The 27,273-nt window shown below is 46.8% G+C and overlaps 1 protein-coding gene across 2 annotated transcripts in view; it reads right to left on the bottom strand.

Annotated features, from left to right (window-relative positions):
• The window catches only part of LOC147703608 (serine protease 27-like), a 454,299-nt gene that overhangs the window by 334,232 nt on the left and 92,794 nt on the right, over window positions 1-27,273 (bottom strand). For both annotated transcript variants that reach the window (XM_086931944.1, XM_086931945.1), the window contains exon 2: window positions 24,403-24,429. In XM_086931944.1, coding sequence (XP_086788070.1) covers window positions 24,403-24,429 — 27 coding nt within the window. The remainder of the gene's footprint in view (window positions 1-24,402; window positions 24,430-27,273) is intronic.

Raw genomic sequence — 27,273 nt, forward strand, 5'->3', positions numbered from 1 at the left:
TCGCTCTGTCTCCCTCTCTCTCTGTCTCCCTCACTCTGTCTCTCTCTCTCTGTCTCTCTCTCTCTGTCTCCCTCTGTCTGTTTCACTTTCCCTCTGTCTCCCTCCCTCCCTGTTTCTCTCTTTGTCTCCCTTCCTGTCCTGTCCCCCTCTCCCTCCCTCCCTATCCCCCTCTCCCTCCCTATCTGTCTCCCCATCTCTGTTTCTCTCTCTGTATCTCTCTCTCTGTCTGTCTCCCTCTGTCTCCCTCCCTGCCTCTCTCCCTCTGTCTCCCTCCCTCTGTCTCCCTCCCTGTCTCTCTCCCTCTGTCTCCCTTCCTCTCCCTCCCTCTCCCCCTCTTCCTCCCTCTCTCTGTCTCCCTCTCTCTGTCTCTCGGTTACTCTCTCTCTCTCTGTCTCCCTCTCTCTGTCTCTCGGTTTCTCTCTCTGTATCTCTCTCTCTCTGTCTCCCTTCCTCTCCCTCCCTCTATCACGCTCTGTCTCCCTCCATCTCCCTCCCTCTTCCTCCCTCTCTGTCCCCCTCCCTCTCTGCCTTCCTCTCTCTGTCTCCCTCTCTCTGTCTCTCTCTCAGTCTCTCTCTTTCGGTCTCCCTTTCTCTCCCTCCCTCCGTTCCCCTCCCTCTGTCTCCCTCCCTCTGTCTCCCTCTCTCTCTCTCCCTCCCTTCCTCTGTCTGTCTCCCTACCTCTGTCTGTCTCCCTTCCCTACCTCTGTCTGTCTCCCTACCTCTGTCTGTCTCCCTACCTTTGTCTGTCTCCCTACCTCTGTCTCCCTCCCTCCCTCTCCCTCTCTCTCTCTGTCTTTCGCGGTCTCCTTTCCTCTCCCTCCATCAGCCTCTGTCTTCCTCCCCCTCCATCTGTCACCCTCTGTCTCCCTCTCTCTGTCACACTCTGTCTCCCTCCCTCCCTCTGTCTCCCTGACTCTGTCTCCCTCCCTCTGTCTCCCCCTGACTGCCTCCCTCTGTCTCCCTCTCTCTGTCTCCCTCCCTCTGTCAACCTCTGTCTCCCTCCCTCTACCTCCCTCCCTCTTCCTTTGTCACCTCACCCTGCATGTGTGGCAGCCAGTGCTGAGACAGCTTCCCTACGCGTGCAGCCACCGTGGAACCCGAGTACCTCACACGTCTTTAAAAGAACATTAACATGTTAATAATGCGTTGTTGTATTTCACCTCTTCTCAGGCCCCTGCAGCTCCACTCTGACAATCACTGCACTGGAGTCTCTCAGAGTCCGGCTGGGCTGCTGCAACCTGCAGTGTCTGCAGACAAACTTTAAAGAAAATGTAAATAATGTCTGCAAGGTCCGCGGGCCGCCAGGGAAGGCTTGCCGGGCTGCTGCCGGCCCGCAGGCCGTACTATGAGTACCCGTGTTTTACAATCATCATTCCATTGCCTCAGTATAAAAGGAAGAATTGTAATATGGATTACATTTTAATTTAAAAATGGAACAGGACAGTGAGAAGGACTACACTCGATACACAAAACGCTATACCAAATGCTAATTTATTAATATGATGAACATACTTTCAATTAAGAAATTATGTGAGTGAGGGGATAATAGGTAAATGAAAAAGAAAGTGAGAGGAAAGTGACAACAAAACCAAGAAATAAATATAAAAAGAGAGAGGGAAGAAAGTAAGCCAGACAGAAACAAATAACAGAGGAGAATACAAGAGGGCGAAAAAAACGAAATATGCAAATTTAAAGAGTTTGTTTTCGAGTAAGAGATGCAGAGAAAGGGAGAGAGGAGTCTGTATGAGAGACTGAAAGGTGTTTCAGAAAGAAGAAATGAAGATGAATAATAAGAAAGAAAAGAGCGAAAGTAAGAAGAGAGAAAAGAAAGATAGGTGATAAGAAGGAACACATATGAGAACTACACAACATTGAAACTACGAAATACAAACGGATGAAAGAAAGGAGAGGGAAAAAATGATAAGAAATCTATAAAAATAGGAAGAAAGAAAAAATGAACAGAAGGTTAAATCAATGAACGATAGTAATTAAGGCAATGGTATTCTTTATTTTTGCACAAATGAGAAGAGAGAACATTTGCCCTTAGTTTGTGTAAGTTTTTTTTTAGATTTAGTCAGTTCCATTTCAGTCCCCCCACGGTGCTATCGGGTTTGAAATGGCAGTCCACGTTTATAACATGTTTCAACTCGAGTGTGGGCTCAGCCTCCTGAAGGAAAAAAACGATGAGGACACACCACGGAACCAAACAGTGAAAGCAGACAGACACACACCCTGGGAGCCAACCCTTCCCTGCTTAGCTTGCAGTGCGCTCTCCCCCATCACCCCACCCCCCTGCAAAGGTGGGATGCATCAGTGACTGCTGCTTTGAGCATGTGGGAGATCGAGCTCCGAAAATGGAGCTCTGCAAAAAAAACACACACGCAGGCATATCTGAAGGCAGGCCTCGAATCTGCGGCCTGTAGTCTAACGTGTTCACAGCCAGCCAAGGACTGAGCTGAGGGACGCACACACACACCATGCAGGGGCGCAACTAGGTCTTAATTTCGGGGGGCGCTAACATGGCAGATGAAGGGGCGTGGCTAATGTTAATCAATGGGGTGGAGCTAAAATGGCAGATAATCAGGATCGGTTAATGCTCAGGTCAAGCCGAGAAAAAAATGTGGTGAATTCTGCATTTGAAACTGGACAACAATTAAAGCACACATTTTTGTTAATTTGATGCATTTATATGCTATTGTCTTATGAAAAAGGAACAGAATGTACTGAATTAAAAGGCCAATTTAATATATTTTACTACAAAGCACTTTAGGAACACATTATAACCAATTTTCACAATGCCATTTCAAGGCGACGACCCTTTTTCGCCAGTTCATTAACAATTGCTTCTATAGGAGGACAATGTGCACGTGAAATGTTTATCATTGCAAGTCCAGAGAGTCGTTCTTGCCCCATTGTGGACCGAAGATAGGTTTTCAGTCTGCGAAGACAACTGAAGCACCTTTCTGGGGATGCGGTTGTCACTGGCAAAGTGGCAAATAATTTTAGCAGGCAGTATATGTTGGGATAGAAGTCAATGTGAGCATGAGTTAAGGTATCCATTATATTCCATGGCCTTTCCTCAATAGGTACCTTCAGCCATGTCATTACCCACATGTCATATTCATTTTTAAGATCCTCGCGTGTACCAGGTAAATCGTCCTCACATATGTCAAGAGCACCCTTCAAATTTTTAAAAGACTCTTGGGTGACAAATCTTGGTACCAGATACTGCATTGTACAGGCCTTTTTCACATGCTGGCTGAATCTTTCTGACAATTCATACAATAAATTGTCTATAAAAGGTAAAAATATTGAAATCCTAAAGTAAGCTTCAGGATCACTAGTCTTGTAATTGGCCCGTTGTGTCTGCCTGCCAGTAAGGCGTGGCATTGTCAGAGGTTCCCCTGCTGTGGTTTGGGCTTTAACGAAAATCTCATTAAATGCTTCTTCAGCTTTGTCTCTGCTTTCTTGAATCACCTGCTTGACTGTTTCAATCTGTCCTATGCACTCCAACAGATCTGTATTAGGATTTTGGAGTGCAGCTGAAACAGGAAGCAGTAGCCCAGAAAATCATGCCAGGATGTGTAATGCAACAATGAAGTTATGGGACTGAATAGCTGCGAGAAATTGCTCAGCCTTGGAAGAGGCATTGTGATCTTGCCAATCCGAGATCTCAAGCAAAGAGTCAACCACAGCTGGGTACATATCAACAAAACGAACAACCGATGCATTCCTTTCAACCCACCGTGTCTCACATAAACCACTTAACAGTTTCATTTTTGTATCTGGCAAAGTAGCAAATTTCGCCTTTAGGACAGCCATCCTTTTCGCAGAGCCTCTTACAAAATTAGACACTTCTTTAAGTGTTGAAAGACAATTACGGATTTGACGTATTTCACATGAATGTCCAATCACAAGATTCAGTGAATGACTTCCACAATGTACATAAAATGCCTTTGGCACACGCTCTAAAACTAGCGCCTGTGCACCTTTAACAGAACTTTTCATTGCAGCACAACCATCGTATGCTTGCCCACGTATACAATCTAAATTCAGGCCATATGTTTCTAAGGAAGTGAGAATTTTCTTTCCAATTTCAACCCCTGTTCCATCCTGAAGCTCTTCGAAGCCAAGGAATTCTTCATACACAGATGTACCTTCTATAAAACGAATTACTAGAACAAGTTGCTCGATAGTGGAACTGTCAGTTGTTCCATCTGCTAAAATGGCAAAAAATCTTGCATTGTTTGCGCGCTCCACCACTCTATTTCTCATTAGAATGTTGCAAGCAGAGATGATCTCATTCTGAATCTTCCAACTTGTATAAGTTGCATTAGAGGGACACGTTGCCAGATGCCATGCCAGAACTTCATCACCAGCTTGAAGTCGTAGGCGCAGAGCAGCACGGAAATTGCCATCATTCTCTTCGGGTTCCTTTGAAGTAATAGGTTGTCCACTGTCTCTGTGTCCTCGAAGAGCTATACCTTGTTTTGCACAATGGAGTACTGATTCCACTATTGGCACAAGTCGTTTTCTGTTTTCCAAAATAGTTTTCTTCCAGTTGCTCTCGATCATAGTTGTAACAGCAACAGACTTTCCTTCAAAAACAGATGAGAAGTCAGCTGCCGCTGTCATACTCTCTTTGTGATACAAGGAAGAAGCATGGAAACGAAAATCACTTTGAGCATGTTTCCATTTTGTTATGGGCCGAAGCACTAATTTCCCCACAGCTTGATGAGAACCTCTTCCAACTTCTTTACGGGCAAAGAGTACACACATCTTGCATAAGGCCCCCTCAAGTTTAGCACTGTAGGCAAGCCATGGGCGATAGGTTTTCAACCATTCATGTTGAAAGCGACGTGCTTGATTTCCCTCTTGAACAACTGGAAACTTGTATGATGTCTCTGGCGTCCAGGAAGAGTGCAAAAGTTGGTAGCGTAAATCATCTGGGATTGATGATGAAACTGTGCTGAGTCTTGAAACATCTATATATACTCCTATATCTAAGATGGATGAACTCTTTGACTTTTCCAAACATGGACTACTAGTAGCTGGCATACCAGTGGTTGTATATGCAGGAGGCTCAGAATGAAGAAATGCTGAATGTTCTTCAGGAGTGTAGCCGGAAGCTGGCAGGGCAGGTCCTTCACCTGAATTAGAACATGCTGTCAAAGGGTCTTGAGCGGCTGGCCGACGAGTGAAAAAATCCTCTATCTTTCGCCGCTTAACATTTTGTGGTCCAAAGCCTCTGGTGTTCAGCATCCTGCTGTATGCGGATAGCGATCTCTAGTGAAATATAAAAAAGGCCCTCAGGTCACTTACTTAATTATTACAAAACTACGGGGGAAAGAATACTGTAATTTTGTACAAAAACCAACATTAAAAAGCCAAGAAATACAAGTTAAACACCCAGTACCTCTCTAAATTATCCTAAAACTCTTTAAAGAAGCAAGCTATAAGTAGCCTGATTTTCTGTACCATTATGATACCACACACTTACCACATGTCTAAAACTTCAATGAAATGGCTGGAATTTCTTATAATATGAAAATGTCCAATGCAAATCAGCCCCAAACAATTATGCAAAACCACCTGGATACATAATTATAAGATTACAGTTTCTAATGGTTGACGCAAAGACTTCTGCCCTCTATGCTTTCAATGTACGCTTACCTACAGAAAGAACAGGCCTCACAAATATTTAAGCCCAGATTTACTAAGCTTTCATGCACCACAACTTGGCAAGGGAACATGTTGTGCTGTGTTGCATCAAAGGCAGAGAGCAGAAATGTGCCATATTTACAAAAATATGACACATTTCTGCTGTCTCCCTCAACTGGTGCTGCATAGAGCCAATGCAGACATCATGGTGCAACAGTGCCTGCGTTATGAGCAAGAATTTTTCTGTGAAGGAAGGGATACCTGAATGCAGCTCACATGGAAAAAGGAAGCAACAAGGATAAATAAAGATAATTCTCCTGGTAACGCCTGGGCCTGGGAGGCGCACCATTTGGAAACATTCCCAGGTGTACTGGCCGAAGTAACTGTGGGATTGTGTAACAATCCATAGACATATGTGTGGGAATGCCCTAGCTCCACCCATGGAACAACTTCCCAACGCAAGGTAACTCAAGGCAGCTCAATACTCTGCCTCTCATTACTCTGGAGTTACTAAACGACGCAAAACCACAAAAAGTGGCCTTTGTGTAAATTACGTAAATCCCAATTAAATGGGTAAAATTATGGCAGCGTAAAAGGAAATCAGAATGGATGGATACAAGGGTGAAAGTTTAGTAAATCTAAATGTGAGAGGATGGATGCGTTGGTGAAGGGATGGTAGAGTAAATAGATATCTGAGATGGTGGCTAAAAGGATAGGTGTAAGGTTGGCAGAGTAGATTGAAATCAGAAAGGATGGATGGTTGGATTGATGGATGAAAGGATAGCAGATAGTATAACACACACCTACCCGATGTACCAGCAGGTTACAGAGTTCATTGAAAAGGTGTTTACCAAATGTGGATATTATGCTCTGCTTGACATGCATTTTTGATACACTGCATTATATCACAGCAAAGAAGGGGATTGAGGCTTTATGGGCCGCACCAAGGGTCAAGTTCCTAATATTTGTTATAGTACGGGTGCAAACGGTCTGGGATACAACCCCCTAGATCCCAACAAAGAACAAATAAAGATTTGTTCTATACATCAAATTTCACAAATTGACCTCGCACACCAAAAAACTATATGATAGACACAATATTAGTGCTTAATAAACATGGACCGGGAGACCAGACGACCGCACACGCACGCGACGACGACGCCGAACTTATGGCTCACACTTTATTCTTCTCTTAATTCTACTGGATCCCAAAACGAATGGATGATTATTAGATCTGCCAACTATATATTTATAAAACCTATTGCACATACACCTGCCAGGACGGATGAGACGTGTAACTTAAGAATATACTGCGCAAAGCCCTGAAGAAGTCCGGTTTCGGACGAAACGCGTTGGCTATTTTTATCTGTGAGTCTTTGAATAAATAAAGAAAGAATAAAACGAAGAAAATTGACTTGAAAAATTTCTTGGGAGGACAGTTGGATTTTATCTTTGTTATAATACAAATGTTTATTAAGCACTAATATTGTGTCTATCATATAGTTTTTTGGTGTGCGAGGTCAATTTGTGAAATTTGATACACTGCATTACCTGCAGGAAAATCTCACATTCGAAGAGCCAATCAACATACTTTGGACGTGCTTAAAAAATGTGTGTGTATTGGGCCTCATCAATAATCTGAAACTCATTGAAACCGAAGAGCACCTGCTAGCGGAAACTTCTTGGCACCCGAAATTAAAGTTACTGAGAGGTGTCTGCAGCTATTTTGGGTTGAAAAATTAATCACAAACTGGGCAAGTAATTTGAGTCTATAATCGTGCAACTATTATTTTTAGAAAGGTAATCCGGAACTAAATTTAATTTTAGATTATTACGTAATGTGCAGGTCTGTAGTACTAGATAAGAAGTTACCAGACTATGACATATATTAGTTCTGCTAACTCTTGCGGATCCATAAGATCAGATTGAACCATCTACTGCTTCCCCCCATCATAAGCAGGAGCCAGGATCCAGAACACAAGAAATAAACCACCAGCATTATAAAGGGACCTGCAGAGCTAATGAGAGCTGCCAGCATAAAATATATTATAGAAATTGTCTCCTATCTTGCACACTTCCTCATCAAATCACACGACTAAGCACGGATTCCCATGGCTCAATAACTGCACCTTGGTATTCATCATGAACTACATGGAGATGCTTTTCACAGAGGCTTAAATAAAGACAACACTCTTCCAACCACACACCCACTAGGTGTAACCTGCTACATGCATGGATAAGTGCTCAGCATCGCACAAATGTATGACAACATGCCATCACAATGCATGTCTTTGCAACGCGGTTGTAATAACTCAACAACTCAAGTGCTGTTACAACACAATACCATTACAATGCAAACTCTTACCACGCATATGCCTTTACAACAAAAGCATATGCGTGGTGAAAGTTTTGTTTTAAAATATAACTATGTTACAGTATAAACGCTACATATATATGCATATAGATTTATATATCCCTGTAAATGGGTTATTTTTTTTAGTAACGTGTATATATATATATATATATACACACACACACACACACCCACCCACATTTCCTTAAAACGCTACAACCCTTCAACTCATACCAATCCTAAAATTGCCCCCCTGGCACCCCAAAGCCTATACCTACCCTGAACCCTAAAATTAACACAAAACCCATACCCACACTGAACCCCAAAATTACTCCTGGCACCCTAAAACCCATTACCACCCTGAACTCTGAAATTACCCCCTGACACCCCAAAACCCATAACCACCCTGAACCCTAAAATTACCCCTGGCACCCCAAAACCCATACCCACCTGAACCCTAAAATTACCCCTGGCACCCCAAAACCCATACCCGCTGTGATCCCTAAAATTACACCCTTGCCCCCCAAACCCATACTCGCCCTGAATCTTAAAATTACCACTAGCACACCAAAACACATACCCACGCTGAACCCTAAAATTAACCCCCTCACACCCTAAAACCCATACCCGCCCTGAACCCTAAAATTACACCTGGCACCCCAAACCCCATACCCATCCTGATCCCTAAAATTACCCCCCCCCCCAGGCACCCAAAAACCCTTACCCACCCCACACCCTAAAATTAGCCCCTGGGACCCCTAAACCCATTACCACCCTGAACCCTAAAATCACCCCCTGGAGCCCCAAAACCCCTACCCGCCCTGAACCCTAAAATTACCCCTTGCACCCCAAAACCCATACCCACCCTGAACCCTAAAATTACCCCTGGCACCCCAAAACCCATACCCGCAGTGATCCCTAAAATTACACCCTTGCCCCCCAAAACCCATACTCACCCGTAATCCTAAAATTACCCCTGGCACATCAAAACACATACCCACGCTGAACCCTAACATTAACCCCCTCATACCCTAAAACCCATACCCGCCCTGAACCCTAAAATTACCCCTGGCACCCCAAAACCCATACCCATCCTGATTCCTAAAATTATCCCCCCGGCACCCCAAAACCCATACCCACCCCACACCCTAAAATTACCCCCTGGCACCCCAAAATCCATTACCACCCTGAACCCTAAAATCAACCCCCTGGAGCCCCAAAACCCATACCCGCCCTGAACCCTAAAATTACCCCTGGCACCCCAAAACCCATACCCACCCTGAACCCTAAAATTACCCCTGGCACCCCAAATCCCATACCCGTAGTGATCCCTAAAATTACACCCTTGCCCCCCAAAATCCATACTCACCCTGAATCTTAAAATTACCCCTGGCACACCAAAACACATACCCACGCTGAACCCTAAAATTAACCCCCTCACACCCTAAAACCCATACCAGCCCTGAACCCTAAAATTACCCCTGGCACCCCAGAAACCATACCCATGCTGAACCATAAATTACCCTTTTGCCCCCCAAAACCCATACCCACTCTGAACCTTAAAATTACCCCAGGCACCCCAAAACCCATACCTATGCTGAACCATACATTCCCCTCTGGCACCCCATAACCCATATCCACCCTGAACCCTAAAATAGCCCCCTGACATTCCAAAACCCACACCTGCCCTAAACCCTAAAATTACCCCTGGCACTATAAATCACATACCCACGCTGAACCCTAAAATTAATCCCATGGCACCCCAAAACCCACACCCACCCTGAACCTTAAAATTACCCCTGGCACCCCAAAACCCATACCCATGCTGAACCATAAATTCCCCCCTGGCACCCCATAACCCATACCCACCCTAAACCCTAAAATTGCCCCCTGACACCCCAAAACCCACACCTGCCCTGAACCCTAAAATTACCCCTGGCACACCAAAACACATACCCACGCTGAACCCTAAAATGTTCCCTGGCACCCCATAACCCATACCCACCCTGAACCCTAAAATAGCCCCCTGACATCCCAAAACCCACACCTGCCCTGAACCCTAAAATTACCCCTGGCACACCAAAACACATACCCACGCTGAACCCTAAAATGTCCCCTGGCACCCCAAAACCCATACTCACCTTGAACCCTAAAATTGCCCCCTGGAACCCCAAAACCCATACCCGCTCAGAACCCTAAAATTAGCCCCTGGCACCCCAATCCGTAACCCACCCTGAACCATAAAATTACTCACTGGCACCCTAAAACCCACACCCACCCTGAACTCTAAAATTACCCACTACCACCACAAAAAAAAATGAACACTACAAACTTACACTACATTTGCATATTTGGAGGGGACTGTCCTCTTTGACGTTTCTATGTATGTAAGTCAAGAACAACATTCAAAGTAACCTGGACATGCAGGCAGTAGGTAATGCTGTGCTGAAAAATGCATTAAAGTTACTGGAACTTACATAAATAAAAAACTGCTGCCTGCTCCTCTGATACTATACTGTGGAGTCTGGCTGATCAGCAGCACTGTGTCCTGGCATCCAGCCTCTCGAAGGTCTCAGAGTAGATAGGTGGGGGTCAAATGGCTCCTGTATTCTCCTTGCCTGGGGCTCCTCCGCTTCTTCCCTGGTGCCCTTGGATGCGAAAATAGAAAGATCCATGGCCCTGTTCACCATTTATCTGGTGAGCAGCGCCTTGGATGTGAATTCCATCCAAGTACACAGACAGCAGGGGCAAAGGGATGGCCAGTGCAGGTGATGCTTTTCCTTTGTAAATTAATTTCTGCTGGCGTCATAGCCCAGGGGTTGCTGTCTGCGCATTTGTATGGAATACACATCTATACAAGTGCACAGACAGCACAACATGGGCTATGACGCCAGCAGAAATTCCTTTACAAAGGAAAAGCATCACCTTAACTGGCCAGCCCTTTCCCCCTGCTGTGCACTTCACACCCCATGCTAACAAGCGATCAAGTGCTTAGGAGAAATCCCTGCCTTCAGGCAAGGATTTCACCTCGCGGCGCCACCGTAAAGGAAAACAAGAGGTGGGGGCAGGAGGTCACTCACTGAAGCAGTTCAGAGGCTGGCTGACTCGGGCTGCTGGGCCTCTCAGAAAGCAGTAAAAAAATCATTCTCCGATCGGATGCCTTCTTGCACCATTTCAGTGCGTGTAATCTTAGCCCGGGCAGAGGAGGCGACGGGGGGGGCTGAAGCCCGGTGAGCCCAATGGGTGTTGCGCGCCTGACACCATGCGTGTGTATGTGCATACGCTCGGGAAGACAGTGACAGATGTCCTGTTAAACATGCATGATAAAAGTCACACACAAAAGCACGCACGCGCACGTGAAATCTGCGGCGTCTACTTGTGACTTTCCGCAGTTATGCTTCCCATACTTCTCTTGCAGCACTCCTCCCCTGCCTCATCTCCCTTCCACGCCATCCTCTTTCTTGCTCTCCCCCTTTCCGATGCCAGACCCAGCATGCGCCCCTCCCATCCGTTAATAGCATCACTCTCCTTGCCCAGTTTTTTTCTTCCTACCTCCTAATGTCGCTTTCTCAGGGTCCAGCCTGCCCCCCTCTGCTCTGTCTGAAGGGGTGGGGTGGGTGCATGCCCTCTCATGCATACTGCCCTCACAGTGAGTGACACAGCCCACTTGTTGCATACCTCTCTGGCCTGCGTGATGTGTAGTGTAGGAGCAACTCACGGCCCAGTCAGTCTACAGACAGAGCACGGTCAACTTAACACAGGCAGGCAGGCAGCACGTAGCAGGCAGCATGTGGGTGTGTGCAGACAGTGTCTGTCACGTACAGGGCGGTGTGCACTCCTCTACTATTAAACAGCAGAGCTCTTCTGTTTCCTGCTTCGGTGCACAAGGGGAGACAGAGCCAGGCCCGGGCAGGCTGAGACCGCATTTGCAGCCCAAAAGCAGGCGTGCCTGTCATCCGTGCTGCACAGGAGTGCTCCCTGCACCGCTGCCCCTGCGGTTAGTATGTGGTGCATGGACAGCAATAAAAATAGCCAGGGATCCTATAGTCACCCGAAGCTTTACCTGGCCCGTCAGTCCAGGGCGGCCTGTGACAGCATGAATTACATCTCTCTCCATTGCGAGTAGCTGGGTATAGAATGATTTATGGTTGCTGACACAACACATTTAACATGTTAATGACCAGCACGTGTATTTCTATTTGATAATGTTTGCCTCCTGCAGTGCGCTGTCCACCCCCAGGCAGCTGTAGAGGAAAAATAAGTGGCGTTCTCCAAAAATGGGTGCCGGTGGCCACCGGATCAAATTAAGCACTGGGCTCTGCACAGGCGTTGAGGAGCGGCGCGCACCTGTGGTCCTCGGCTAGCAAGGAAGCCATGTGCAGCCATGCAGAGGTGTCGAGAGGGGCTCAGCAGCAATCTACACTCGCAGGCCCCCCTCGTCCAGCTTGCGCTCTCTCTTTGGACCTGAAAGGATGACATTAAAAGTACAAGGCTGGAGTAAGCGAGGCGTGCAGCTCATTATAGCGCACTCTACTATCTTTTTCCTTTCACCCACGCTACCAAGCTGATTGCTGTATTTTCTCCACATTCAACTGCACATTTTGTTTGTTGTTGATGTTGAGTCAATCTTAATCCCAAGGCAGCCAGTATAAAACTTTTAAAACGACTAGCTCGTATTCGTAATGTGTCCTACTAACCTCTGAGTCCTGGCAGTCAAGTCAGTCGTGGCACCGGGCCAGTAAGCAGCAAACTGGCATTAAATGATGGACACACAACTCGAGTCAGAGAGAGTCGTCTCTGAAGTCCATGTCCCCGCTCTGATGCAGTGGCTTCCAGAAAGTTCCTGGGGAGACACGTGGGATGCAGTTTGAGGTCAAGTCTGCGCAGACTCGAATCCCCTGCTTTCCGCCTGCCACACCCCTTTCCCAACTCATCACAGGGTGGGTCCCACCGCGCCCTGAATGAGTTGGGAAAGCTCTCTGCACTCTCTGATTGACGTGGAGGGTTAGCGATCCCGGGCTTGGACTTAAAACGCCCGGGGCTAACTTAACCTCCACGCCATCAGGGGGTGGAGACTCGGCCCTGAAGCTCAGTCTTTGCCGAGCTGATGACATCACAGCCTTCAGGGCTGTGAGGTTCTCAGCCGGCAAACGCTTAGGCTTCTTTGGGACCATGGGAGTCAGTCACGTGACATACCTCACGGCGGCGGTATTGGTGAGTGGCAGGGGCTGCTGGGGCAGACAGGCTGACAGTCAGTGGCTGCTGTCACAGTCACTGTGTTAATTTATTGATTTATTGGAGCCAAAATTTAGAAGACGTTAAAAAAAAAGTATTTAAAAAAAAATATGATTGAGCAATGAGCAGCTTTTGGGAACGGGGGCGGATGACTCAACATCAACAACAAACAAAATGTGCAGTGGAATGTGGAGAAAATACAGCAATCAGCTTGGTAGCGTGGGTGAAAGGAAAAAGATAGTAGAGTGCGCTATAATGAGCTGCACGCCTCGCTTACTCCAGCCTTGTACTTTTAATGTCATCCTTTCAGGTCCAAAGAGAGAGCGCGAGCTGGACGAGGGGGGCCTGCGAGTGTAGATTGCTGCTGAGCCCCTCTCGACACCTCTGCATGGCTGCACATGGCTTCCATGCTAGCCGAAGACCACAGGTGCGCGCCGCTCCTCAACGCGTGTGCACAGCCCAGTGCTTAATTTGATCCGGTGGCCACCGGCACCCATTTTTGGAGAACGCCACTTATTTTTCCTCTACAGCTGCCTGGGGGTGGACAGCGCACTGCAGGAGGCAAACATTATCAAATAGAAATACACGCGCTGGTCATTAACATGTTAAATGTGTCGTGTCAGCAACCATAAATCATTCTATACCCAGCTACTCGCAATGGATAGAGATGTAATTCATGCTGTCACAGGCCGCCCTGGACTGACGGGCCAGGTAAAGCTTCGGGTGACTATAGGATCCCTGGCTATTTTTTTTTTTTCACAACCGTATTTATTGAGAGTTCAAGCATGATTTGGCACAGCCCTCCACAGTCAGGAGGAGACTGACAGCAACCGACAAATAGAAAGCATAGCAATGAACCCAGAATTTTAGAAAAACATACCCTAATCCCCTCCCATCCCTCCCAACCCCAGAAACACCCTCTAACATCCCCCTCAACTACCCACCCCTTATCCCACCCTAACCCAGTGCACGTGTTCACAGTGTAGCAACCGGAGATGGAAAGCAAAGGTGGCGTCAGCCAGCTGCCTAAGGTGTGGGGTCTGCATCAGGGGGCAGTACATCGTCTACAGCAGCCGGGGGATCTAAGGCCAGACCCCTGTAGTCCGCCCATCGTTTCCAAATTCTATAGTGTTTCCGGGGACACCCTCTGGCTTCAAAGACAGGCAGTTCCAGGCCCATAAGAAAGTCCAGGCCTGCTTTCCATGCACTGAGGGGGGGGGGGGCACGCTCGCTCTTCCAGGCCTGGGCCAGGTCTCGCTTGGCCACCACTAGTCCCAATAGCAGCAAATGACGTTTGTAGGCGTTGCCCCCAACATTCTCCAGGACATGAAGGAGACCCAGTCTAGGGGTACGGGGCAGGTCCCACCCCAGCACCTCCGACAGGCAATTCCAACCCCCCGCCCAAAATCTGGTCAGCCTCCCACAGGACCACACTGTATGGAGAAGCGTCCCTCTTTCAACACCGCACCTCAGATACTCCGGAGCGGCAATAAGACCCGCCGCCACAGCCGCTCCCTAGTATAATAAGCCCTGTGAAGGTATTTGAACTGAATGAATCTAAGATGGACGGCTATAGCAGCACCCCGGGGGGATTCAAGGGCCTCACGCCAATCATCATCATCCAAGGGGCCAACATCATTCTCCCAGGAGGCCTTCAATGTCGAGAGAGAAGGGGAACAGTGCGTCACCAAGGAGCGGTATATCTGAGAGACCTTCTTGTCGCCTAGATCACCCATGAACAGTTTTGCCTCGATGGGACTGAAGTCGGGGAGTTGCTCCAAGTCCACCAGGCTAGGGCCAAGGGCGTGGCGGAACTGAAGGTACCGAAAGAATTGGGACTTAGGCATATTGAACTCAGAACTAAGGTCTTGAAAGGATTTAAGTGTAGTTCCAGAGAGAACATGACCGAGGGACGAAATCCCAATCGCGTCCCAGCCGCTAAACCCGGACAGGGAAGCCAGTGCCAGAAGCAGGCCATTATGCCACAACGGCGTCTCGGCCGTCAGCCTGCCCCACCACCCCATACGGTGCAAAGCCTGCCGCCAGACCGCAAAGACCACCTGAGTGACCCTCGGCAACATCCTCCTCCGCCTGGCCGAGTACAGCAACGTGTGAAGTGTGGCACCACCCATCAATGAATGTTCCAGGGCATACGCCGGATCAGTACGGTCCCCATACCACCACTCGTTAAGCACCAGGAGATGAGAGGCCTGGTAATAAGACATTATATCCGCGGACGCCAAGCCGCCGCAGTATGTAGAGAGAAAGCAAGTACGCAGCGCCACCCTAGAGGCACCTCCGGCCCACAAGAACCTACCCAACACCGAGTTGACACTCCGGAACCATCGCGGGTCGATTCTGTGTGGATGATTCTGCAGTTGGTAGAGAAGGCGAGGCAGGGCCACCATTTTGAAAATGGCCGACCGACCATAGATATTAAGGGGCATACGCGTCCAAGCCTTAACGTCCATCTGGACCCTGTCTCACACCGGCTGAATATTGCGATCCCATGCCACTGTGGCCGAGGCCGAGAGAAAGACACCCAAGTATTTTATACCATCCACCGCCATCTGAAGGGACGCAGCCCACGGGTAGCGCACCGAGTCACTCCCCAACACCCACAGGGTTGACTTGCGCGGGTTAAGAAATAGTCCCGACGCCCGACCAAACTCATGCATTATCTCAAGAACGCGGGGGCCCGTGCGATGCAGATCGGTCATAAAGAAGAGCACGTCGTCGGCATATAGAGCTATGCGGTCCGAGTGGTCTGCCCCCCACACAAAGCCCCCGTCTTGATGCACCCGGGCTGCCATGGGCTCCATGGCCAGCGCGAAAAGGTACGGGAGAGGGGGCATCCCTGCCGAGTACCCCTGGCCACAGGAAATCGCGCGGAGATCGCTCCCGAGACGCGCACCGATGCGGTGATATCAGTATAGAGCAACTTAACATAGGAGATGAAAATCGGACCCAGGTTTAGTAGCGGCAGAAGGGCAAAAAGGTAAGTCCAGCTAACCGAATCAAAAGCACTGTCGATGTCGGCCAACAACAGTGCCGCTTGGTCCCCGGTCTCCCCTATCGCGTCCAGCGCGGCCTATGCCCGCCGAATGTTATGCCGTGTCGCTCGGTGTGGCATAAAACCGGCCTGATCCGGGTGGACAAGGGCTGAGATGTGCGGAAGTAGGCGGTTCGCGAGCGCCTTGGCCAGGAGTTTGGCCTCAAAATTAATGAGGGATATGGGACGGTACGATTCATGACGATCAGGGGGTCTGCCCGGTTTTTGAAAGACCACAATTTCAGCATGACGCCAGTCCGGGGGAAGGCTACCATGCTCCCGCGCCAGCTCCAACGCCCGCCTGTAATGTGGCCCAAGCTGAGGGTGAAATTTCCGATAGAATTCATCCCTGGCTATTTTTATTGCTGTCCATGCACCACATACTAACCGCAGGGGCAGCGGTGCAGGGAGCACTCCTGTGCAGCACGGATGACAGGCACGTCTGCTTTTGGGCTGCAAATGCGGTCTCAGCCTGCCCGGGCCTGGCTCTGTCTCCCCTTGTGCACCGAAGCAGGAAACAGAAGAGCTCTGCTGTTTAATAGTAGAGGAGTGCACACCGCCCTGTACGTGGCAGACACTGTCTGCACACACTCACATGCTGCCTGCTACGTGCTGCCTGCCTGTGTTAAGTTGACCGTGCTCTGTCTGTAGACTGACTGGGCCGTGAGTTGCTCCTACACTACACATCACGCAGGCCAGAGAAGTATGCAACAAGTGGGCTGTGTCACTCACTGTGCGGGCAGTATGCGTGAGAGGGCACGCACCCACCCCACCCCTTCAGACAGAGCAGAGGAGGGCAGGCTGGACCCTGAGAAAGCGACATCAGGAGGTAGGAAGAAAACAACTGGGCAAGGAGAGTGATGCTATTAATGGATGGGAGGGGCGCATGCTGGGTCTGGCATCGGAAAGGGGGAGAGCAAGAAAGAGGATGGCGTGGAAGGGAGATGAGGCAGGGGAGGAGTGCTGCAAGAGAAGTATGGGAAGCATAACTGCGGAAAGTCACAAGTAAAGGCCGCAGATTTCACGTGCGCGTGCGTGCTTTTGTGTGTGACTTTTATCATGCATGTTTAACAGGACATCTGTCACTGTCTTCCCGAGCGTATGCACATACACACGCATGGTGTGTGTGTGCGTCCCTCAGCTCAGTCCTTGGCTGGCTGTGAACACGTTAGACTACAGGCCGCAGATTCGAGGCCTGCCTTCAGATATGCCTGCGTGTGTGTTTTTTTTGCAGAGCTCCATTTTCGGAGCTCGATCTCCCACATGCTCAAAGCAGCAGTCACTGATGCATCCCACCTTTGCAGGGGGGTGGGGTGATGGGGGGAGAGCGCACTGCAAGCTAAGCAGGGAAGGGTTGGCTCCCAGGGTGTGTGTCTGTCTGCTTTCACTGTTTGGTTCCGTGATGTGTCCTCATCGTTTTTTTCCTTCAGGAGGCTGAGCCCACACTCGAGTTGAAACATGTTATAAACGTGGACTGCCATTTCAAACCCGATAGCACCGTGGGGGGACTGAAATGGGACTGACTAAATATACAAAAAAATTACACAAACTAAGGGCAAATATTCTCTCTTCTCATTTGTGCAAAAATAAAGAATACCATTGCCTTAATTACTATCGTTCATTGATTTAACCTTCTGTTCATTTTTTCTTTCTTCCTATTTTTATAGATTTCTTATCATTTTTTCCCTCTCCTTTCTTTCATCCGTTTGTATTTCGTAGTTTCAATGTTGTGTAGTTCTCATATGTGTTCCTTCTTATCACCTATCTTTCTTTTCTCTTTTCTTACTTTCGCTCTTTTCTTTCTTATTAATCATCTTCATTTCTTCTTTCTGAAACACCTTTCAGTCTCTCATACAGACTCCTCTCTCCCTTTCTCTGCATCTCTTACTCGAAAACAAACTCTTTAAATTTGCATATTTCGTTTTTTTCGCCCTCTTGTATTCTCCTCTGTTATTTGTTTCTGTCTGGCTTACTTTCTTCCCTCTCTCTTTTTATATTTATTTCTTGGTTTCGTTGTCACTCTCCTCTCACTTTCTTTTTCTTTTACCTATTATCCCCTCACTCACATCATTTCTTAATTGAAAGTATGTTCATCATATTAATAAATTAGCATTTGGTATAGCGTTTTGTGTATCGAGTGTAGTCCTTCTCACTGTCCTGTTCTATTTTTAAATTAAAATGTAATCGATATTAAAATTCTTCCTTTTAAACTGAGGCAATGGAATGATGATTGTAAAACACGGGTACTCATAGTACTGCCTGCGGGCCGGCAGCAGCCCGGCAAGCCTTCCCTGGCGGCCCGCGGACCTTACAGACATTATTTACATTTTCTTTAAAGTTTGTCTGCAGACACTGCAGGTTGCAGCAGCCCAGCCGGACTCTGAGAGACTCCAGTGCAGTGATTGTCAGAGTGGAGCTGCAGGGGCCTGAGAAGAGGTGAAATACAACAACGCATTATTAACATGTTAATGGTCTTTTAAAGACGTGTGAGGTACTCGGGTTCTACGGTGGCTGCACGCGCAGGGAAGCTGTCTCAGCACTGGCTGCCACACATGCAGGGTGAGGTGACAAAGGGAGAGGGAGGGAGGTAGAGGGAGGGAGACAGAGGTTGACAGAGGGAGGGAGACAGAGAGAGGGAGACAGAGGGAGGCAGTCAGGGGGAGACAGAGGGAGGGAGACAGAGTCAGGGAGACAGAGGGAGGGAGGGAGACAGAGTGTGACAGAGGAAGGGAGACAGAGGGTGACAGATGGAGGGGGAGGAAGACAGAGGCTGATGGAGGGAGAGGAAAGGAGACCGAGAAAGACAGAGAGAGAGAGAGGGAGAGGGAGGGAGGGAGACAGAGGTAGGGAGACAGACAAAGGTAGGGAGACAGACAGAGGTAGGGAGACAGACAGAGGTAGGGAAGGGAGACAGACAGAGGTAGGGAGACAGACAGAGGAAGGGAGGGAGAGAGAGAGAGACATAGGGAGGGAGACAGAGGGAGGGTGACGGAGGGAGGGAAGAAAGGGAGACCGAAAGAGAGAGACTGAGAGAGAGACAGAGAGAGGGAGACAGAGAGAGGAAGGCAGAGAGGGAGGGAGACAGAGAGGGAGGAAGAGGGAGGGAGAGGGAGGGAGACAGAGCGTGATAGAGGGAGGGAGAGGAAGGGAGACAGAGAGAGAGAGATACAGAGAGAGAAACCGAGAGACAGAGAGAGGGAGACAGAGAGAGAGAGAGAAACCGAGAGACAGAGAGAGGGAGACAGAGAGAGGGAGGAAGAGGGGGAGAGGGAGGGAGAGGAAGGGAGACAGAGGGAGAGAGACAGGGAGGGAGACAGACGGAGAGAGGCAGGGAGGGAGACAGAGGGAGACAGACAGAGAGAGATACAGAGAGAGAAACAGAGATGGGGAGACAGATAGGGAGGGAGAGGGGGATAGGGAGGGAGGGAGAGGGGGACAGGACAGGAAGGGAGACAAAGAGAGAAACAGGGAGGGAGGGAGACAGAGAAAAAGTGAAACAGACAGAGGGAGACAGAGAAAGAGAGAGACAGAGAGAGAGAGACAGAGAGAGGGAGACAGAGAGAGAGGGAGACAGAGCGAGGGAGACAGAGAGTGAGGGAGACAGAGCGAGATAGACAGAGAGAGAGGGAGACAGAGAGAGAGGGAGACAGAGAGAGATACAGAGAGAGAGAGACAGAGAGAGGAACATGGAGAGGGAGAGAGGGAGACAGAGGAAGAGAGACAGGGAGGGAGATGGGGGTGGGAGACAAAGGGAGACAGATAGAGAGGGAGACAGATAGAGAGGGAGACAGATAGAGAGGGAGACAGATAGAGAGGAAGACAGATAGAGAGGGAGACAGATAGAGAGGGAGACAAATAGAGAGCGAGAGAGAGGGAGACAGAGAGAGAGGTAGACAGAGAGAGAGGGAGACAGAGAAAGGGAGACAGGGAGAGGGAAGGAGAGGGAGGGAGACAGAGGGAGGGGGTGGGAGGGAGACAGGGAGAGATACAGAGAGAGATACAGAGAGGGAGACAGAGAGAGGGAGATGGAGAGTGGGAGAGGGGGATAGGGAGACAGAGGAAGGGAGACAGAGGGAGGGAAACAGAGGGAGACAGACAGAGGGAGACAGACAGAGGGAGACAGAAAGAAAGGGAGACAGAGAGGGGGGAGACAGATAGAGAGGGAGACAGAGGGAGGGAGACAAAAAGAGGGAGAGAGACAGAGGGAGGGAGACAGGGGGAGGGAGCAAGATAGAGAGAGAGACAAAGAGAGAGAGAGAGACAGAGATAGAGATGTGTGTATGTCGGGTCTGGTGTGTCAGTGGACAAAGGCGTCCGCTGCAGGGACCTGTGTTCAGCCTCATGGTCACAGTTTTTTGCCTTCTTTAGCCCCGCCCCCTCCCCCTCTGACCCTGACCCCACTGGTGCGGCCCTTGGCCAGAAACCACACTGTTAATTTGGCCCCCGAGAGAAAGTTTGTGAGTACCCATGTTGTAGAATTTAACTATATTAGAAACCATAAAATGAGAGCATGGTTTATTCTTCTGATCTTCACATTATTAGTAATATTTAGTGGTGATGGTTGTAAATGTAGTATTGCTGCTGGTATTATTGCCTTAGTTACTGCCGTTGGTACAGTAATAACAGCAGTAGGATTATTTTCTGTTTTTCTTTATTGATGTGCTGCATGTTGCTGATAATGATGTTAAGTTTTTTAGTGTCAGAAGTCCTCGTTGGTTCAGGCTGAATTATCAGCGGTATATGTGTTATTAGCTGGTTGTGCATTGTTCACGCACCTGTGTGCTGGTATCCGGTTCCACCCCTGAATAGCATGCTTGGGGTGAAGGGGGCTTCGAATGTTTATGCGTGTGGGTTTTTGAACAATTTGCTGGATTCAGTGACACTACATATGAGAATGAAAATGTTGTTAACTGTTCTGATTCAGGACTTTGGCGCAAGCTGCAAGGATACAGGCTTTGTGGAAGCGCAGAGACACAGTGAATGGGACTTTGCCTATTGAAGCATACTCTGCAGAATGATCCCTCTCCCTTCCACCCCCTTCTTGGACCCTCGGCGTAATGCGATAACTGCACATTTCCAATATCCTCCCTGAAAGGCTGGCCCCTAGAATGTGAGCCATCGGCCGGGGGCTGGCGTGCTCCTGCCAAGCACTGCGTCATTTGCTGCAGAGCAAAGGAGCCTGACAGTGATGAGGATCGGATTCTGTCTCACCTCAGACCCTGACCATAACCGGAGACTCCACCCACGTCCTGTCCTCATCAACCTGTCACCTGAGTCAAAGCACTATCTGCTGTCACCGTTAATGCACTCACATCCCAGTGTCAGACCTCTCTTAGTCTCTTCCCTCAAACTCTCAGCTCTCACCTCCATGTCATCCACACCCCCTCCCTTACTCTCTGCTCTTGTCTCAGTTCTCTCTCCTCTTACTAACCACTCACTCCCCCCTCTCACTCGCCATTCTCTCCCCTCTCACTCTTCGCTCTCATCTGTCTGAAATAATCTCTCCCCACTCACTCTCTGCTGTCGTCTGTGTCAGACCTCTCCCCTCCCATTCTCATCTCAGTGTTCGTATGTCAGACCTCTCTCTCACTCTCTGCTCTTGTCTCAGCGCCAGACCTCTCACCCCCTTGCTCTCTGCTCTTGTCTGTGTAAGATCTCTCTCCCCCTCACTCTGCTCTAATTTCCGTGTCAGACCTCTCACCCCCTCACTCTCTGCTCTCGTCTGTGTCAGACCTTTCTCCCCTCTTACTCTCCACTCAGTCTCCCCTCTCACTGACGGTTGGAGGGGAAGCGATTAGGGTAATTTAAGCTGTTCCCTAACTGCCACTTCCTGTACCTTTTATCATGTCGACCAATTAATCATTTTGTAATTCCATTCCAAGCTGCCTTGCTCGCTTTAATGGCATTTGGTTTCCCTGCTTTTTTGTGTCTCTCTATCCGGCGAAAGTAATGTTGTCACTTACAATGCTGCGCTTTATCGCTGCAAGTCGTGCTTTTCAAACTGTAATTTCTCTGCACTTTAAAGTCATATTCTATAACTCAGCTGAATGCCAACATTGCAGTATTTGCTTGGGTTGACTCGTCATCACGTGAGCCTTTTGCAACTGGCTCAATAGTGATTATATCACCGAAATGTGTATTTGGTTGTTGCAGAACTCATTGTATGCGTGTTCTCTGAAAGGCTGCACCATATTTTTTCACCACAAGCTGCAAAAGAAAATCATCTGCACCCTTGAATCACGGAACATTTGTTAATTTTATTCTCTTCTGTTGTGAGGTTAGGTAATAATCCATGGCATGGCACTACGTGGTATCAGGTAGGGTAGTTCTGTAGTCTAACATTTTATCTCTAATGGCTAGTCACAACATCCTATAATCTTTCTTTGAAAAAAAAAAAAATCGGAAGATGGGTTATATGTTCTTTAGTATAATCTTTGCATTGCAGGAAAGCTACCGCGATGTGTTTCCGTGTTCACTAAAAGCAGATAGGATAGGTCCATCGCATCTATTCGCAGTTATGCAGCTCTGATGCTGATTTCAGATAGGATTACCTTATGTTATGTGGCATCTCCCTTCGAGGTAGTTATTTATGCAACATTGATAAAAATTAATTGTGGTTTATTGCAATTTAGAATTGTTTATTCATGAGCTCTTGGAACTGATGATAGTTTGAGGGGAGGCAGTGGCCTGTTTCTGTTTGGCACAGTGGCTTCCGAAAGTCTTGAAAATGCACCATTTGCCTACTCATTTTTCAAAATTTTCTCGGGGGGAGAACCCCCCCGAACCCTCCTTAGGTGGTTCAGGCTCGCTCGCTGCGCTCGCTTGCGCGGTGTGCTCCACCATTACTTTTACGCCTCACCACTTTCAAATGTCACCAGCCGCCACTGGGAACAATCATTCTTGAAATTACCACAGACGTATTCTACAGGTTTGCAAGCAATGTCAAACCATAAAAAGGCATGGAAGCCAATGACTAAAGGAGGAGGGGCAACCTAAATTCCCACCTACTCTCTGTAATTCTTATTGTAGTTTTTGAATGATTGATGACATAAGTACTTCCAGAAACCCAACCTCTTTGTTGCCAGATCTGAGAAAAAATCACAGCATAGGAAAGTGAGCCAAAGTGAAAGCGTTGCCGTCCAGATTATTTCCTTTAGATGAACCATGCATTTGCTGCATATGCTACTTAGTGCACACCATTAAAGGAACACTCTCTCAGTGCTTCAGTAATGCTTGTCATAGTACCTGGAAGTCTGCAATCCCTGTTTTAAAAGCTGACTCTTATCTTTGTACTGCAATCTGGTATTGGCATCACTACTCATCTACAATCTTGCAATCTTTTATTGCAGTTTAGTTTGAACCCGCATTAACTTCAGCCAAAGATTTAAAGATTATGTAACAAGCAGTTCCTGGAATAGACAGACTATAAGCAACCCTTTAAATAAAATGCGAACGTAGTCCTTCATGTCACATTGATTTCCAACAACAAAATCGAATTTTATTTCATTTACTGGAAATATGTGAGTGCAACGGTTGGATTTATAACTTGACATTGCAAAACTAACATATTTGCATATTATTACACATTTGAATCCACAAAGCAAATTACAGAACAATATTGCAAATATATGTATAGGGCAAATTATATTCTCCATATTGGTGGGCTTTTTTTCCACTTCTATTTTATATTGCTACAACCAAAAATAAAGTGTTTATCAGAATGTATAATAGATCACGGTTTAAAAGAGGATGGAGGGGTGTTGATGGAACTATGCATTATAAGCAATACAATATATAGCCACCAAAGGCGTTGCAAGTCACTCTGAAGTTGCAAAACCTTGTAAAAGGACTCAACATACCTATAGTCATGTGTCTACTAGGACACTTGTTAAACCCTTAACCCAAAGATAATGAAAACATTATCAAACAAATACTTCCAATAACCCACAATCATTGTTATCAATTTATCAACTAGTGCTGGGTTGAAGCCTTGATCTGCACACAAATCCTGATACAGGGCTTGGTGGTTATGTATCAACAATCAAGCAATGAAACTATGGAGAAAAAGATCTTCAAAAATATGTATTATTAGGCATCTCACCTTGCGCAGAGGCCATTCCAAAGAATCCTGGAAAAGAAAAAAATGCACACTGTCAAAACACTCTGCAAGACCACCAGTAGCAAGTCAAGTCAAGTCAAGTCAAAGTATGCTTTATTCGAGATTTCACTCATAAAAGCAGGAACATTCTAAAATTTAAAAGTACAATTAAATTTACAATCAATTATATTAAGAACTAAAGCATACTATTTATAGTTTATGACTCGATGTACAGTTCCAATTTTGAAAGTTTCATACAGTGCAAAATTAGCAATTATTTAAAAATAATACAAAAGTTAAAAAACACCTAAATTAAAACAGTTTTGTGTTAAAAACATAGATATAACACGCAGATAAATTATCCAGACAGAGAATAGTCAAGTGACTAGCAGTCTCTGTCTAATCGACCATGCCCATCCAAGATACTTGGCAGTGGCTATTGATATCCATGTTGCAGTGCTGGTGCATATAATACGCAAGGCAAATGCACTACTGGTAGTCCCCAAATTCTTGCACATCGGTCTTAACCATGTGCGTCTTGGGTCAGAGTAGGCTGTACAAGAAAATAAAAAATGGCCAGTTGTTTCTTTGGCGGAACCACAAGCAGGGCAACTATCGCTGAGCCCACCTTCCCATTTAGCTGGACCACCAGTAGCTTAATACAAGGTCAAGTTGGCCAAGTTGATGGCAAAATTGGAAACTGGTGTCCTTCACAGCAGTGTAAGGAAGCTCACACTGTGTATCAAATTAGGCTAAACCAGGTATGTAGCTATCAACAGTTCAGTAGGTGCAGTGGCACCAGGGTCGCAAAGTGGAGAAAGAGGCATTTCACCTTAATTCATTGCTGTATTTATTTTATCAATCCAGATGATGTTGGAGGGAGGGTCTAGTTTTCGGACTCCACTGGACAGAACCTGTTTCTGGGGTTGAGGAGGTGGTCAAGTTTTTCCTTTCCAAAACTGTTAATCCAGCTGGGGCGTAGCTTCAGGGGAGGGTGTTTGGGGTATTACACCCCCTAATAAATGTATTCTCTAGAAAATAGTTGGGTACATGTGCTTTAAGTTAGGGATGGTGAGGTGGCGGTTGGATTTCACCCAAGATTTTTATTTGCACATACAGACAAAAATATTACCGCACACTCGCCTCTCTGTTTTGAAGTTCTCAAACTGGTATTTTACTACGTATTGTCTTTTAAGCACCCCTAACAATCCACACTGCTACCCCTTCCCTCTGCCCCATAAGCCTCCTCAGTCTGTGCTTCTCAAATAATGTACTTTACCATGACAGGCCAGCATGATTGTTGGGACATTGGAAGCTCACAACCCCTAATTTTACTGACCAAGCTATACCCCTGCAATCCAGTCACTGGAAGGATTACAAGCAACAGTAGAGCAGCGTAATTTGGCTGCACCCTTACAAGTCACAGAAATGCAACTATATACTTGCCCCTGAAATTATATTCGCTGTGTGCCTTAAATGTACTAAAGTGTTTAAGACATTTAAACGCATTACTAAAATTTATTCACTGTAAGGACTAGAGATTTAGATATATGTGTGCACTTATGTTTAGTTTAAAAATGAAGACATATTTCTTTACTCATGTTTTTCATTTACACTTCAAGAGATATTTGTTTCTATAAACATGTACTCATGTTTTTCACTTTTTTCAAAGTTACTTGTGTGCATGTATAACCATGTATTCGAAGTGCACATTAAATGATTACCTAAAGTTAGCCTAACTGAAGGTCTCAGCTGAAATGCTTTTTGCTTCACCAGCATGTTTTCTCTTTTCTTTGCAGGTTCATTTTCATGATTTCAGTTAGCTACAAAAAGGTTTATTGTCTGTAATAGATGGCATATAGAGAGGCCTGAGAGAAACTCTGCAGTGACCCTGGTGAAATAATGGTTTAAAGAAGCCTTCTATTCAATATGTAGCAGGATGGCAAGTTGTTTAAGGTTTAGAACCAATGTGGTATGAACCTGACGCCATGCTGCAAATGCACTCAAGTCGTATTCTATTGATTCCTAGTGGTGTGAGGCAGATAATAATGCTTCTGAACCCCTTAGTTAATTTATATTGGTGTTCACACAGCTGAAGGCAGAGCAGATTCCCTTTAGATTTAGAAAGGTACAGAACTCTCTGCTATCCCTATTCTTGTAAGTGTGAAGCTGTATGCAGAACACGTATTTCCATTTATTTTTGGACTTTACTGAAGTCTGATCATGCTGACACTTTCTTCCTCTGTGCTCTAATTTAAAGACCCTTAATAGATGACCCTGTATATGATATACGTTTAGAGGCGAGAAACTTCCCTTTTCTAAGTTTCGTTATGGAAAACCTGTGTGCTTCAATCTGTGTTTATACAATTGTGATTCTTGCAATTTCATATGTCATTTTATTGATTCTTATCCTACCATTTGAATTCCTGGATTCACTGAATTTCTTTTTGGTCTGCATATAGACGAGATTGATTGGCAGACCAAAATGATACTCTTTAACTATATTGAGTGATTTCTGGTCCTCCTTGTGGGGATGCATTGGCTTCACAAATTAGAAATATATTGTGGATGTTTTGTTCTCTAGTCAGGGTAAGAGAGTTACACATCTAAGATAACTCCTGCTCACCCCCTTGGTAGCTTGGCACGAGCAGACAGGCTTATCTCGGAGGCAATGTGTAAAGCATTTGTACATAACTCATACACTAACGCAATATAAATACTACAAATGTACACAGCACCAGTTTAGAAAAATAAACACTCTTTATCTAAACCAAACAAGACCAAAATGACAAAAGTCCAACATACAGATCTCAAGACAACATTTTTTAAAGGTTTAAACAATTCTGCCCATAGAGTACTTTTGATGCGTCAAAA

This window comes from Lissotriton vulgaris, chromosome 7, assembly GCF_964263255.1.
Source record: "Lissotriton vulgaris chromosome 7, aLisVul1.2, whole genome shotgun sequence".
NCBI lineage: Eukaryota > Metazoa > Chordata > Amphibia > Caudata > Salamandridae > Lissotriton > Lissotriton vulgaris.